This window comes from Melozone crissalis, unplaced genomic scaffold (assembly GCF_028551555.1).
Source record: "Melozone crissalis strain CALT ecotype California unplaced genomic scaffold, PUWL_Pcris_2 ptg000004l_1, whole genome shotgun sequence".
Lineage (NCBI taxonomy): Eukaryota > Metazoa > Chordata > Aves > Passeriformes > Passerellidae > Melozone > Melozone crissalis.
The window spans coordinates 31,250,291-31,265,719 of NW_026535782.1; the positions used below are offsets into that span (position 1 = coordinate 31,250,291).

The 15,429-nt window shown below is 35.8% G+C and overlaps 1 protein-coding gene across 1 annotated transcript in view; it reads left to right on the forward strand.

Annotated features, from left to right (window-relative positions):
• PTPRQ (protein tyrosine phosphatase receptor type Q) overlaps positions 1-14,439 on the forward strand; it is a 99,330-nt gene extending 84,891 nt beyond the window's left edge. The window contains exons 38-45 of the mRNA XM_054279589.1: positions 2,193-2,283; positions 3,682-3,758; positions 6,173-6,307; positions 6,424-6,549; positions 8,761-8,909; positions 10,722-10,857; positions 13,992-14,115; positions 14,402-14,439. Coding sequence (XP_054135564.1) covers positions 2,193-2,283; positions 3,682-3,758; positions 6,173-6,307; positions 6,424-6,549; positions 8,761-8,909; positions 10,722-10,857; positions 13,992-14,115; positions 14,402-14,439 — 876 coding nt within the window. The remainder of the gene's footprint in view (positions 1-2,192; positions 2,284-3,681; positions 3,759-6,172; positions 6,308-6,423; positions 6,550-8,760; positions 8,910-10,721; positions 10,858-13,991; positions 14,116-14,401) is intronic.
• Positions 14,440-15,429: the final 990 nt, after the last annotated feature.

Here is a 15,429-nt window from a genome sequence, read left to right on the forward strand (position 1 = left end):
TTCCATGATATGCTTTGGTAGACTAGGGATAATTTACAATGGGCAGTTTGTGGACAAAAAATATGGTTTGGAGTTTTCCAGCATAAATGTGAGTCTTTCTATTTCACTTACTCTTGTAATCCATGGACATTCCCAGTTTCATCTAATTTGCCTGACTGACCAAACTTCAGTGCCAGGACATCTTCAGGGGCCAATCTTGGTTCGATCATGCTGAACAGGACCTGTGTGTAAATGTGATGAGAAGGGAATCTGAACTTCAGAATGGACCTGGATCCATTTATTGTCAGAAAAGACAAGATTAAAGAAACCATAGGGAGCCAAAGTAACTAATGATGGGCATCACCTCATCGCTATTCAAACTTGCAGCTACTTCCAGCTTTCCAGCTGATTCCTGTGTCTCTCAATATATTTGGGAACTTATGCTTTTCTAATAACTGCCAAATTACTGAAACAGAAATACTTGTATAATATTTGATTTATGATAAGTTCTGCTCATGAGTAAAAAAACTGAAGTCCTTCAAAGAGTCACCAGTAACACAAATGTACTACAGTAAACAAAATGCAAATGTTTTATTTCAAAGTTTTATGAGTTTGCAAAGAAACATGGTTTCTGTGACAAGTTGTTACTGAGTCTGGGAACCCAAATACTCTTCCCCTAAATATGAAAATAATAGATAAGACTGAAATCCCTATTAATGCAGAGAATTGGTATGAGGCCTTTGAGCATTTGTTTGGTTATAGAAGCATCCTTATGAAAATAATAAGATTTGCTTCTCTATTTCCTCTCTACTACAAAGTGCTGTATAAGGGTGCTACTTCTACAGTAGTTAAGTGGCAAGCTAAAATTCAGTGGAGTGAGGCAAATGAGGGAAGTTAAAGTTCACGTGACACGGGATTCCATGGCCCAAAACATTATTCAAAATAGGCATTTTGTGTATGTACTTCCTTTGTGAAAATATTCCATGACAGAAACTTTATGGGAGAGTTTCAGCTTTTTGAATGAGAGGAATTTTAACATCTTCACCTTTGACTGTGTTTTACACACCAGGATGACAAAATATTTGAATTAACAATGAGAAAAAAGGACTGAAATAAAACAGTCCTGGTTTTCCATTTTTCATTTCCTCTCTTATTTATTTGCTAGTAGATTCCCATTAAATTTTATTCATAAAAGACAGACTGCCTCAAATACCTTGGCAAAAGGGCATAATTAATACTGAGCCTCATAGTAAGGCTTTCTGCCCAACTTTTGGAAGTAGCCCATGCAGACGGTAACTGCTAATTTTAAAAGACAAATTTGAAGGGATTTCAGCAAAATTTTGTATTGTTCTCATTCAAAGCAAAAAGTAGACTCTTAATTTATAACATAGATAGATAGATAGATAGATAGATAGATAGATAGATAGATATAAAAAACAGACTTGTGAATAACATTTGTCAAACAAAGAAAAATTCTATTGAAATTAACAATGTATTTAGAATTCTGGATTTTCTGTATCTTCTATTCTCTTAACACCAAAGTCATCACTTTAACACATTTTCTTCATTAACAAGGTCTGAAACTGTCGCCACTCTTTTAACCAACTTTGTAAATTATACCTGTTAATGCACACAAACATCCCCATCAAATAAGTTCCTCAGCATGAATGATTTATCCATCTCTGTTCTGCAGTAATAGAACAAATGGCTAGTTATGAAGCTGCAGTACAACCCAAAATAGCTCTTCCCACCCCTTTCACAAACAGTCCCAAGAAGAATAATTAATTGCCAGTTGCCTCAACTTAATTGAATTCTCATTAGTTCTCATGCTGTACCACAAACACTCGCAAACTACAGCAGTCAGGAAAAGGCATTATTCGACTGAGTCAGTAGGGCATGGTAACCAAGCATGTGACTTCATGAAAAAAAATAAGAAAACTACAAAAGGTGATAGACTGACTTTATCCAGGCTTTTAAAGGTGAAAGTTCATGTAAGCTTAATTGTTCAAGTTGACAGCATTGTCTGCAGTACTGCATCTAATTTTGCTGATTTAACTGGGGTTGACAGTGGGGCGGGAAGCTCTGTAATGCTTCCAGCTGTACTTAGAAATGCACTGTTGCAAAACTGTGGAGTTTTTCTACTTACTGGATGATTGTGCCATATCTTAAAGTCAAGTGGAAAAGTTTTCCAATAAACATTTATTCCTTTGCAGGAACTTCCCAAGTTTCTTGAAGACCTTGCTTCAACAGATGCTGATCTGCCTTGGAACAAGTCTAAGAATCGTTTCCCAAACATAAAGCCATGTATGTGTGTTTACTGACCAACTCCTCCATTTTGCTCTTTACTTTCAATAGTGTAACAGATATTTGGAATGCAAGTGTATTTTTGTTTGATCTGTCTTTGAAATAGCAGCACAATCAAGTCCACATTATGAAATCATTTTCTGTCAAGTAATCCGTCTTTACTTCGTGGGTTTTTTTAAAGACAGTTTTATTTGCAAGTAGCTTTTAACTTGCTCTCACAAGCTTTAATATGCAGGTGCAAGAAACTGTAGCCTCAATAGTTTCTTGGCTTTGTAATTCAAGCCATGGAGCAAACTCTTTAAAATTCTTCCTCATTGGTTTTTTTCCCCCCCTTTAGTAAGAAGTAATTTTTTAAACATATAAAATCCACATGTTTGTGCATTCAGCTACCTCAGGAGTCTGGATTTGCTTTCTTGTGGGTATGTGTACATGTGCTACAAAGGTTCCACAGAAGATCAGAGTGACTGTATGATAACTTATAAGCCCAGGCTAGATATTATCACAGGAGACAGGAGTCTGTCTTTCTATACTCAACACTGCTTCATTTTTCAGTTAATAAGACAAGAAATGTCATTATTATTTTAGGCATTAGCTGTGATGTGAGATGGAGTGCATAGCATTCCTTGGTTAATAATGCTACATTCTGTGCTATTTACTTTTCAGAGCAGCTGTTCCTGCTATCTGCTGCCTTGTTCAAGACATATTCTAAGTCACAGTCACTAAAAATTTATCTTCATGACAGACAATAAGGCATAAACAGATATGTTTCATAAATATTTAACTTTGTATTCTAATGTTCTTTACTAAGTTGAAGACCAAACACCAAAATTCTGGTCTTACACACATGTTATATTTCTTGGATTTTGTAATTTCTGCACATGTGCTGCAGGACCAAATCAGAAACCCTAAACATTTTACTTTGTTTTTTTTTTTTAAAATAATGACTTAACCTTATGTTTAAAAACCCCCAAAACTATATAAAAGTGCCAGAATCTGGCTCAGTGACCTGGGCAGCAAGTAAATGGAAAAAACTCTCAGATCCCTGACCCTGCCCTCTTATTCACACAGAAGTTGCGTGTGCTAGGACAGCATGGCTTGGAGTACACAGACTCCTTTTAGGTACAGAATCCTCCCATACATACATCAAATTGGAGGTTTTGGCTCATTCACCACTTAAATTAAAAAGTATTATCTACAGCATGTCTGGAACATTGAAGAAAGACCATACAGTAATGGAAAAAGGTTAAATTACCTTTGTAATTTGTGTTCAACTCCATCAAATATTGTTACTGCTAACAAAAGTATTTTTGTTTTCTTAGCTCTCCAGGAACACTTTTTTACATGTTTTATGGTTTTTGAACCAATCTTTTAGTTAACTAGACTTTACTTCCATGATAGATAATAACAACAGAGTAAAGCTGATGCCTGATGCTGGTATTCCTGGATCTGACTACATTAATGCCAGCTATATGTCTGTAAGTAGAAAGTCTCTCACATTTTTACTGTATTTGTTTTCTGGTAGAAGAGTAAAAAAACAACTTGCAACAAAAAACAGGATTCTAATTTTTCTTTCATTCACTACAGCCACTGTTGCCATGACATTGTTCAGGTAACTCCTGTGGCACTAAAAATGGCAAGTTAAAAAGATATATATCCCATTTTCATTGCTGAGCAATGATTTCCAAAAATAATCAAAACTGTGTCCACCAAGTTGCTTTTTATAACTTATTTCATACCATTTTCATAAAAGGCAACAGTGGAACTCCCACTGAGGTAAATTGTTTAGATAGGTGTTATTTGGTATCTTGATTCAACAAGAATCAAGAGTTAAAGTTGTTGTATATGAATAGGACAATGCAAAGATAAATGAACTGGAAACTTTCATAGAAATGGCTAACAGTTATGGCATGCTTCTTATTATTTTGTGAAAGTTATGATGGAGGAAAATAAAAGTAGGCTTCTTGAAGAAGAAAGTAATACTATATTTTTCATCCTCATCTTTCTTCACAAACTTTCCCATTTTCTTATTGTGTGCTCAGTAAATCCTTCATCTATATTTTCATCTCATTTTTGTCCTGTTGAAGCTCAAAGTGGGAATTATAGTTATGCATCAAATCTCTTCTAGCACTGGCTGGTGATCTCACATGAGATCAAGACTTGATTTACATTAAAGACTTTTCAAACATGTAGTGAGACATGCAGAGTGTAGTCAAAACAGACAGCACAAAGGAAAGTGGAAATGGTTATTTGCAGGTAACTAAGAGACATTACAGAGAATAAGCAGTAGAGCTAAGATCTTTCTTTGAGCAAACGTTCCCACTATGTCTTTGTTCTGAGAGTTAGCAGATAGGAAGAACCATGCCACTTGATGCTGGGACTGCACAGAATGGCTAAGGAAAGCAGAGGCATCTTGGAGCATGGTCTAGTCTTTACCCTTCCTGCCACTGACAGGCCAAGGCTTAGGAAAGGAACACTAACAGCGACTTCCAAAAAGCTGCAGCAAAAGCCAGGTACAGAGTGTTACCTGCTGAGATTTTGCTTGTGTGCATACATTTTGGATGAACATTCATCAGTGAATAGACAATTCCAATGTTATGGTTTCTCAAGGCTAAAGTTTCACCCTTTATATGCTCTCACTTTTCGTGTTTGTTGATGTATAAATATATGATTGCATATAGCTGTAAACATGCAATATGTATGTGTATTTACATATCTAATTACCTAGGCCTGTTTACATATGCATGCTTCTCCTCTTCATAAAGGGAGGAAAAGAGAAGTCTTGTACTTAGTTTTAACAAATGGGAACTCTGCCGCTACTTCGACTTTCATTGGTTAAACAAAGTCAGTAACTGAACTGTGAGCTTTGCATCCCTGAATTACAGTTTCTCACCTCACTCTTAAACTAAGGAGGATTAACATACTTTCCCACTGCCACCTGTTCTTTATATTATAGATGGAGTAAGTAACAAGCAGCTGTGAATTATAGGGCCATAATTCCAACAAGAAGCTTTGGTGGTGCTATAAACCACTGTGTCAGTTGTTTTGAGCAATAAGCAGAACACTGTGATATTATAAACTGCAGGTTCTACACCATAAATTTATTGCTGTTATTGCTATTGTTGTTATTTTTGACTTTGTGTAGTACATAATAGTTCCTGTAGGTGTACTTCTTTTCTATGAGGAACCAGATCCATGTCAAACCATGCACTCAGAGCATCTATAGATTTTTTCAATAAACTTCCTTCTTCCCAAGTTTTACACAAATTTATAAATTAACCAAAGAGCAAAAGCCAACACTAAAATAAAAGTCAACACCTTCAGTAGGTTTCTTGAAGACCTTTAATTGGAGATCATTTATTTCAATGAGCTTCAGCCCCAAGCAGATCTCAGACAATCAGCAAAGAACAAGGTCATTAGTGTGTGTATTACTTGCACTGGCTCTCAGACTGCTCCTTAGTTGTTTCCCTGGCTCCAATGCTCCTTAGCACTATTTGATTCTCCTGTGTTGGCCACCTCTTGATTCAGTTCTTGGTGGCCTCTAGCTGGATCTGCAGTAAGTATAATATGAAGGCTTAGATACTTTTAAATGGGAAATGATGACCTGATGTCCCTGTAATATCTCTGCTACATGCATTTCTATTACCATGGCACTTCCCACACTATAGTAGAGTATTGGTTCATAACTGGACTACCAAAAAAAGCCATTTCTCTTTTAGCTTTCCAAGGCAGCCTGCCGTGCAGTGACTACTGAGGCATAAGCCAATTCGCTTAGTAGGTCTGACAAGATTTTAGCCTTAGGCATGGCAGATACAGGCACAACTATGATTCACATGCAAACTCTTTTGTTTCCTTGCCAACCATTATGTATTAAACATTTTCTCTTTCTTAGGGCTATTTATGTCCAAACGAGTTTATTGCAACTCAGGGACCATTACCAGGAACAGTGGGTGATTTCTGGAGAATGGTGTGGGAGACAAGAGCTAAAACACTTGTGATGCTCACACAATGTTTTGAAAAAGGACGTGTAAGTTACCAGTGAACTGATTAAAAGCATTTGACATAATTGGAAATTCTGTATGTAGTTTCTGTCAAGATTGTAACATGATAATTGTTAATTACTTAGTAATCATCTCTCTGCAGATAAGATGTCACCAGTACTGGCCAGAAGATAATAAACCAGTGACTGTGTTTGGGGATATAGTGATTACTAAATTGATGGAAGATATTCAAATAGACTGGACCATCAGAGACCTAAAAATTGAAAGGGTAAGCCAGCGCTGGAAGTTGATAGAAAAAAATTCATCCAACACCGGAAAGAACATCAGATATGCTACTTCCCACCCAACTACTTCCTCAATATTCTTCTTTTAATCTTTTAGTGCATATGCATTGCACTGCCTGGTTGTCCTGTATTTTATTTTCATTCATGTTTTATTTCCTGAGAATTTTTGTCACAAAGAGCTCAGATATTTATCCAATATGCTATGAAGGGCCTATTAAGGTTACTGAACTGGTGGGAGGTGAAGTTTCTACTTGGACACATTGGTGTCTGTTCTAGAAAGGAGTAATCTTAACCATTCTGAGATCAGACAAATCCCTTTGAATGCATCCCTCTCAGATTAAAGGGCGAGATTCTCTGGTGCAGCTGTTTTGCATTGTACCACCAGCCATTGGCCTCCACCCCCAGAAGATTCACCCAATATGAATGAGAATCATCAGTATTACTCCTACTCTTTGTGCTGGGAAGGAGGAGCAGGGTACAGCAGAGATCTTCACCTTTGTCATGACCCCACAACTACAGTTTTCATGTATTGGAAAAATATAACCCAGTATTAACTTGGAGCAGCAGATTAACTGCTGCTCCAAGTTAATACTGGGTTATATTTTTCCAATACAAAAAGCAATCTGGGACTAAAGACCCAAAATTAAGTCAGTTTTCTTTTGCACTCCGAGAATTGATCAGTGTTGAAAGTAGTGCAGCCAGATCCTAGGACCTGAATTTGGCTGTGCTAATGCAGGCATTACCATCCTGTGGCATATGCTTGTGACAAAGGGCACACAGCAGGTGAGGGCTGGTCTCAGCAGTCAGCCCATAGGGATATGCTGTGCACATAGTACAGAGAAATGGAACATTTAAAAATGACTGAGAGAAGACAAACGTTTTTTTCTGCGAAAAATAGAACATGGATAAGCAAGACTGGAAAAAAAACTATTTAGAATAAAAATGAATTCCAGTGAAATGCCAAGTCACTAGTGTTAACAAGGATGAGGCTGAAAAGAAGATAATCTGAATTGACTGAGTGATCCATTTACTGTAGCTGAACCACCCTGCACAAGAAGCTATGCCCTTTATAAGCAGGTCATTAAATTTGCTGTATTGCTGGTTTTAAGATTGTACGTCCTTTCACAAATGAGTGAATGCTTGATGATCTCCCAGTGAAGATAAAAAGCATATGTGAGGCAAATAAGTCAAAATCATTCCCATTGTGAATTTCTCTTGCATTTTTATGTTGATCAGTTTAAAAATATTAGTACAACTGCAAAGTAGTTACTACACATAATTGTTTGCCATTGTTCAGTATTTCCTACAGTATAAAAGAAGCAAATTATTGGTTCAAAAGCAATTTGAAAAAATAGAAACTGGTTCATTACACAACAGTTGATCAAACTGTGGTACTCCTTGCTGCAGGATATTGTGAAGGCTAAAAACTTACAGGGATTCAAAAAATCTATATAAATTAGTGAAAGAAAATATTGATGAGTACTATTAAATTCCCATTTACTGTCTCTCACTGAGGCAGTTCACAAGTCACAAACTATTAAGAATGGAAGGGATACTTTAGGGAACTACAGCTACATTGTTGTCGTGTTTTATAATGCTCCCTAACATTTTTTCTTGACTGCTGTTGGAAAGAGCATATTGATGAAGACAGGCCTTTGGCATGATCCTGTTCTTTCATTTTTTACAACCTTCAAAAGTAATCTTTTGAAGTATTAGATCATAACCTCTTTTTTGTGGTTACTGTTGCTGCTGCTCTCATTGAGAGAGCATGAAAGAAAATATATCTGTGTCCACCCAGTCTGTGTGTTTCCCTTTACTGCATTAGATCAGTCTTAGTGTGGTTGCTTTTTCCTGAACAAATTTGTCATCCCAACTCACTAAATTTCTAAATAAGCCATAGAAATTTCAACCTGCAATCTACAAATTATAGATAAAATGACTAAAGTCAAATGAAGAGTGAAGACACTAGACTGAAAACACTAATATTTCCTGAAAGATGGACTTGATGTCATCCCTCAAAAAATGTGCCAGAATTTCTGTACACAGCAAATTATCCCTTCGTGCCAGTAATCTTATAAATATTAGGTGATTCTAACTTTATTTTTTATGTGAAAATCCTGAGAAGGTTACATGTACCTTACTGACCCTTCTATAGCATTTATTCAGTAAAACCTGCATTATTATGTATTTTTCAGCATGGAGACTGCATGATGGTGCGGCAGTGTAACTTCACTTCTTGGCCAGAACATGGAGTCCCTGAAACAACTGCACCATTTATCCATTTTGTAAAACTCATCCGTGCAAGTCGAGCACACGATAACACACCGATGGTGGTGCACTGCAGGTAAGTACATCCACCGAATCATCATTTGGTAGTTTTGAATCTCAAGGGCATAATGATGCACAGGGAAGTTGCCAGAAGAACATCCATGGAGACTGAGTGCACAGATATGGTTCTAAGATGGACAGCAGTGAACGTTTCTCTAGCAGTCCTTCTTACTCCTTTCTAGAAGGTAAAACACCGTTGTCTATTCTGCCATTTATGGAAATCCATTGAGGTGATGTCAGGGAAATAATTGCTCCAAAATTTACCATTAAGTACTGCTGGATTTTTCTCCATTTTTCTCTTTAATCATAAGAAGAGGAATACCAAATGACATGTATTGGTTTAAATTACTTCTATTATAATTAGAGCTCCTCTTAAGAAGCAAGTATTAAAAATATATTTTAAATGTATATGTCGCATATCGTAAGGAAGAAACTATTTGAAGCCACTGAGAATGCCAAATAGAAATAAGGGTTTGCATAGGCCAGATTTCAAACTTGGATGCCTGTAAACAGTTAAAACCTATATTTAGGCTCTTAAATAAATGGTCTGGTGGTTAAAGGTGTTCAGTTGTCGTAGTTTCCACTGGTTTCATTAACACCTTTCTGTTTCAAAGGGTAAGTGTGTGGGGTGGCCTAAGTCTTAAGGAAACCAATGAGTTTGACCTGCATTTTGTGCAGGTCAGTGTTCCCACTGAATGTGTGGGCATGCTCCATAAAAGGGATCTGAACTCATAGGTCTGCTACTGAGCCTTTGCCCCATTCTCACTTGGTGTGGGTCTGGAAATAGGTGGAAGGGAAAAATGGCTCTGATGCTACAAATCTTTTCCACTTTATCATGTATGGGAGTTCTTATTATTTGTCCTCAGCATCCTATGGGTGTCACCCACAAAGGGTAGTAAAGCCTTACTCATTTAATATTGCTGTCTTTGATGAACATTTCCCTCTAATGCAAGGGCCAGAGAGACTATGACAGTGGAGAACAACACAGTCTTCATGTTTTTAGGACACCTATATTCTGTGGGAACTCTTTGCCAGGAACTCTATATTCTTTTCAGAAGGGAGATAAGTAAAGGGGCCAGCATGGTCCTGATACTCCCCCTGTGCTCAAATTCCTGATGGTTATAAAGCATTACTGTGTATTCTCATATCCAGCAAACTCATTCATTACTTTTTCCTCATTAGATATTGCAAACTCAAGAGCTCTGCTATACATCTTGATTATCTGCAGTAATATACCCTGCATTTATTACACCAGTTGCAGAGAAGTCTGATAGTCATTTGGAAACAATCCTATTCATTATAAGACCCTGAAATAAAACACTACCTACCAGCATGTCTTGCACACTCATCCTCCTTTTAAAAGCATTTTATTTTAATTTTTTTTGCTAGATCCCATGTTATTTTGTCTCAAATACTAAAAGTATTACAGAATCCCAGTGCGATTTCACAAAATCTTGTGATTTTTTTTCCCTCTCATTTAATAAGCTCTAGAAAACTCACAGAAAAGCTGTAAGATCTTTTTTCTTTTTCCACTCAAACAGGTTTGGGTCATATGAACATATAAATGAGTAATATCTCATTTATCTGATGAAAATGAGAAATCAAAAATTATGAAAATGTGAAATCAAAATTAGAAAATGGCTTAAATACAGATTTCACTTGATCCAATTCAGAAAGAAATTCACAAGATGTAAATACTGAAAAAAAAATTAGGTTTTGTTTGAAGAGTTTTTCTTTTCACAATAAACAATTTATCCAGAATATTCTAAGAAAATGCTGAAAGCATTAACATAAAAGCTTTATTTTATCTTGTTTATCATGTTTGCAGTGCTGGTGTTGGAAGAACAGGTGTTTATATTGCACTTGACCATTTAACCCAACATGTAAATGACCATGATTTTGTGGATATCTACGGACTTGTAGCTGAGCTAAGAACTGAAAGGATGTGTATGGTACAAAACCTGGTAAGACTTACCCATTCTGTTTTCCTATTGTTGAAAAATTAGTCATCTCTTCACATGATCTCCAAAACAGGACTATAAAGCTAATAACAATCTTCTGTATAATACATTTTCTACCAAAACCTGCTTTTATTTATTTTAAGCACTGTGGAAGTATAATGTCTGTGTCTACCTAAGTGCACTTAGCCAGAAAAGTCTTGACAAATGCTGAAAATAGTGCTATTTATTTTTAAACCTAAATTATAATTTCTCACTCTCTACTTAATTTGAGTTAATTTACTTCTTTAGTGTATTTTTTTTTGTGCATGCATGTGTGGCATAGTCCACCAAACTTTAAAATATTCATTTACCTTTGAACTCATTATTAATTCCTTGATTCTTTTTCAATCACTTCAAATAAAATAGTACATATGGATGGATTTAATCACAGATTTCAAATTGTTCAAAATCAATTGTGGGTTTTGGGTCTAGAAAAAGTAAGTTTCTAGCAGACTTATTTTGTATGGACAGTAGTCAGTGAAGGAAGTCAGGAAGATTTCCTTCTGCTGTATCTGGAATTCTGAGTACATGTAAAGAAATAATATTAGAATTTAAAGCTGATCCTAAATGCCCAGTGGAACAGAAAGCAGCTTTGTTTGGATAAGGCTTCTGGCATAAGTCTCCTGCTGGCCAGATCTAACCCAGGGCAGCCTGAAGCTTTAGAGTCTACAGCATGACTTACCAACTTCTCAGTATGGATGAGTTATTTCAGGATGAACTTCCACATGGCTGATGGATTTAAATTGATTTTAATACAAGGAGACTTGCTCCATTTGGAATGAAATTCTGCTATTCCAAATCACATCAGAATATGTAAAAAGTGAGTCAGAATACACAAAGCAGGTAGTCCTTCTTCAGAAGATTTTATGGAACATTCTGGTGATATTCTGACATGATGTATCTTGTAAGGTGCAGTCTGGATACCATGTGCTCTAAATTTTCCCTTTTGAATTTTTGATGCAACTAAGCAATTGCCAGTACTTTCTTGTGATGATGCATTCTGGGAATACTTTTGGTTCTTGTTTTACTTTTTTAACTAGAAGTAGAATCATCTAGAAATAAATCAAAGGCTGGAGGCCAATTTAATGGGAGCACTCACAAAAAAAATCTTGAAACAGTGAGATATTCAATAATATCATTTTACGTTTTTAAAACGTACATCATTTTTCTGTATCTCTTCATTTGAATGTTTTGGCAGGGGCTAGGAAAAGGTGTGCCAAAATGCAGTACAAGATGATGGCGTCAGAGTTCAGATTTTCTAACAAATTAAGTATCCATCTGTATGCTAGCTGCAAAATTCTGAGATAGCCTGTTCTCTGTCCAGGTCATTTCTAGCTCATATTTGCAAGACTACAAAAGTCAGATCAGCAACAGAACTTGCCCAAAGGGAATCAATCTTGTAAAGTTTTATGGTAGATTCGAAAGTCAAGCTGTTTGAGAATTCTCTTATAAAACACTGTTGAGTTGCCTATTAATCAGCTTTTATGTGATCAGCACATAAGATATAAAAGAGAGGAGCAATTCCTTCCCAGAACTCAGTATAGAAATCCCTCAGTCAAACTGTCTTTAAGATCTATGAGTAAGATAAATAAAAGCTGATTGCTCCTAGACCTGTATTTTGCTTGTTTATAGTTTCAAAATAGTAAATAATATTCCTTTTGTTAACAAAGTCACAATATGTTACTGTAACCAATGGATGAGAATAGTTAAGACTGTCATTGTTTCTAACTGAGAAAATATCTAGTTAGACATAAATAACCCAGGTAGCCTGCTTCACTCTCCCCTGGCAAACCCAGAAAGATTTTTATTGCTACATCATTAGAAGTTGCTGTATGACTGCCAGAGATTACAGAGCTTTCAGAGGCTGCATTCTGAACTGGAATAACCAATCTAAACTCCTCTGAAATTTAAGACCTTCATTCTAGAAATCCATTCTTGTTCAGCAGACATTTCAAAGTTTATCTTCTTGCCAAGTACAAGTGCTGGTTTGAAGTAATGTCATGCATTTATTTCACTAAGAAAGTTATAGCAAGGTGTAATGGTGCTGCATGCTTCAGAGGACGTGTGAAAAGCTGTTTTAATTACCCACAGTTCTGGAGCTGCGGCAGTAACTCTTACCTATGTAAGCAAATTTCTCTCATATATCTGAGACACTTGAATTGCAAATTCATGGCTGTTCTGAAACAAAATAGCAATTATTGAGCCAAAAAGTTACATAAATATTTTTACCTGTGCAAAAGTCAAGAGCATGATTTTGGTGCAGATATTCTAAATCCATCTCGACAAGGTCCTGGGCAAAATGTTTTAGCTGACCCAGCTTGAGCAGTGGGTTGTTGCACCAGGTGGTCTCAAGAGGTCTCTTCCAATCTGAATGTACCTGGCTTATTTTCTACATCTACATATACAACACTCGTCCTACGTGAATATATATTTAATCCATTTATAATATTTCTATCTATTTTCATTCCTTTATTTCATTCTTACTTTGCCTTATTTTGTTTTCTTCTTTTCAGAATTTATGTCCTTAAAAGTATCAAATTAACTTTAGTTGCTTGCTCTTTGTGTTGTCTTATGTTAAAAATGAGGCTTGGGAAGTATCACACTGGGTTGATTTGCTCCTAGCACTGGTGCAAGCTCATAGAACATATAGGTTTAGTTTTACTTGAATTTCTGCATTTGAGTGCACCCTGCTGGTTTTCTCTATGGTAGAAAGAGGAAATTTTTCTTATCTGGATATTACATTCATGTGGTTCAGTTTCTTCAGCCTGCATCTCGTGGCAAAATGTCTTTTCATATTAAAAACATTCACAGAAAATTGTGGAGTAGTCTATTAGTCTCAGAAATGGTCAGTCTAATTTAATATATTTTACTGTTCATAAGGATTAATGTGTTTTGGCAAATTTAAAGCATTATGTTTCATAATAATTGAAATCAGATTGCGCATATATAATATGGTCACTCACCAAAGTACTGAGATTGCTGAGTTAAACTGCAGTTACTTTGGGATATTCTAGGTGTTATAGAAAAAGATAAAGGCTTTTTGGTATTACAAGTAGATTTTTCTTCTAATCAAGCATCTTTAAATTCACATTTTGCAGGCACAATATATATTTTTACATCAATGTGTATTGGATCTGTTGACAACCAAGGGAAGTGGTCAGCCCTTATGTTTTGTAAATTATTCAGCATTGCAAAAGATGGACTCTCTGGATGCCATGGAAGGTAAGGAGATACAGACTCTGTCCAAATTATCTTTTGACAGCAGGTGCAATGACTTTTCCAGACTAACAAGCAGCAAAAAAGTCCTTTGACATGCATTTGTTGCTTTAAAGTATAAATATCTAGCCTTTTGCTGCTCTTTATTCCCCCTCACAATAATGGTCATTGTTAAATTTTCCCCACGTTTTTCCATGCAAGATCTTATAAATTCAGTGAAAAACAGTTATCTGCCACAAGTTACTATTTGTTTACAAGGTAGGCTAATTTAATATATCTGTTTATTCTGCAGGTGATGTGGAGCTTGAATGGGAAGAAACAACCATGTAAATACTAGGAGTAAATATTACAGAAAAGGAGATTTTGAAAATCAAAGTAATATTTTTCTAAGCACAGGGGCCAAAGTGAATTCCCCTATTTTGTTGATTAAAGGAAACACAAATGATTGAGACATCTTTTCTTCTATCAATGTGCCTTCATAAATAAGTTAAAGTATTTTATTCAGAACACTGACCAATAATGGTTTGGAGTACTTTTGCACAGACTGCACTTCTGGTGTTATATAAATAGTGCATTCAGTATGTATTTAAAGTGTATTTGAACACATTCCTTTTTTCTAAACTGTCTTTGTAAAAGAAAAATGAGCCAAATAGGATGTAAAAATTTAATATTTCCATTGAACCTACTTTGATGTGAATTTGCTGTGTTCTGTGTGTTTTGGTTTTAAGTAAAAGCTAAGGTTTCTTTACTCATTCTTGATAGATTGGCTTCAGTGTTGTCAGTTCTTGCAGATTAATTCCAAGACCATCACAATGATCTTTACCTAACAGTATGTTCTTGTGTTTTGAATATTTTTTTTACAAGTGGTAGTACATCAGCTCATGATCCTGAACAGCTGAAGAGTCACCTTCTGACATGGGGAGGATTATTCAGCTTTTACACAGCACACAGTAGCTCTTCAGGGACACTTGGGGCTATTTAAACTATTTTATAATCAGCAGGTTGGGTTTTTTTAAATACATAATGATGATTGCATATGTTCTGTGCAGAAAAAAAGTGTTTTACATTCCTGCTACTTTTTCAAGCAGATAAAACAAAGTAAAACTATAAATCTATTATCTGTTATAGTGAATGCTAGATTGACTTATGTAATAGAATGCTTCAAATTCATTCACCTTTCTTGAATATAACACCATTCAGCATTTTGAAAGGTTGCTCAAAATTTAGTATCAATGTATTTTTATAATATGATTGTCAAGTAAAAATGTTTTTGCACCTTCCTCAGATTTGGGAAATCTCTGCAGACACTGAAAATTATGG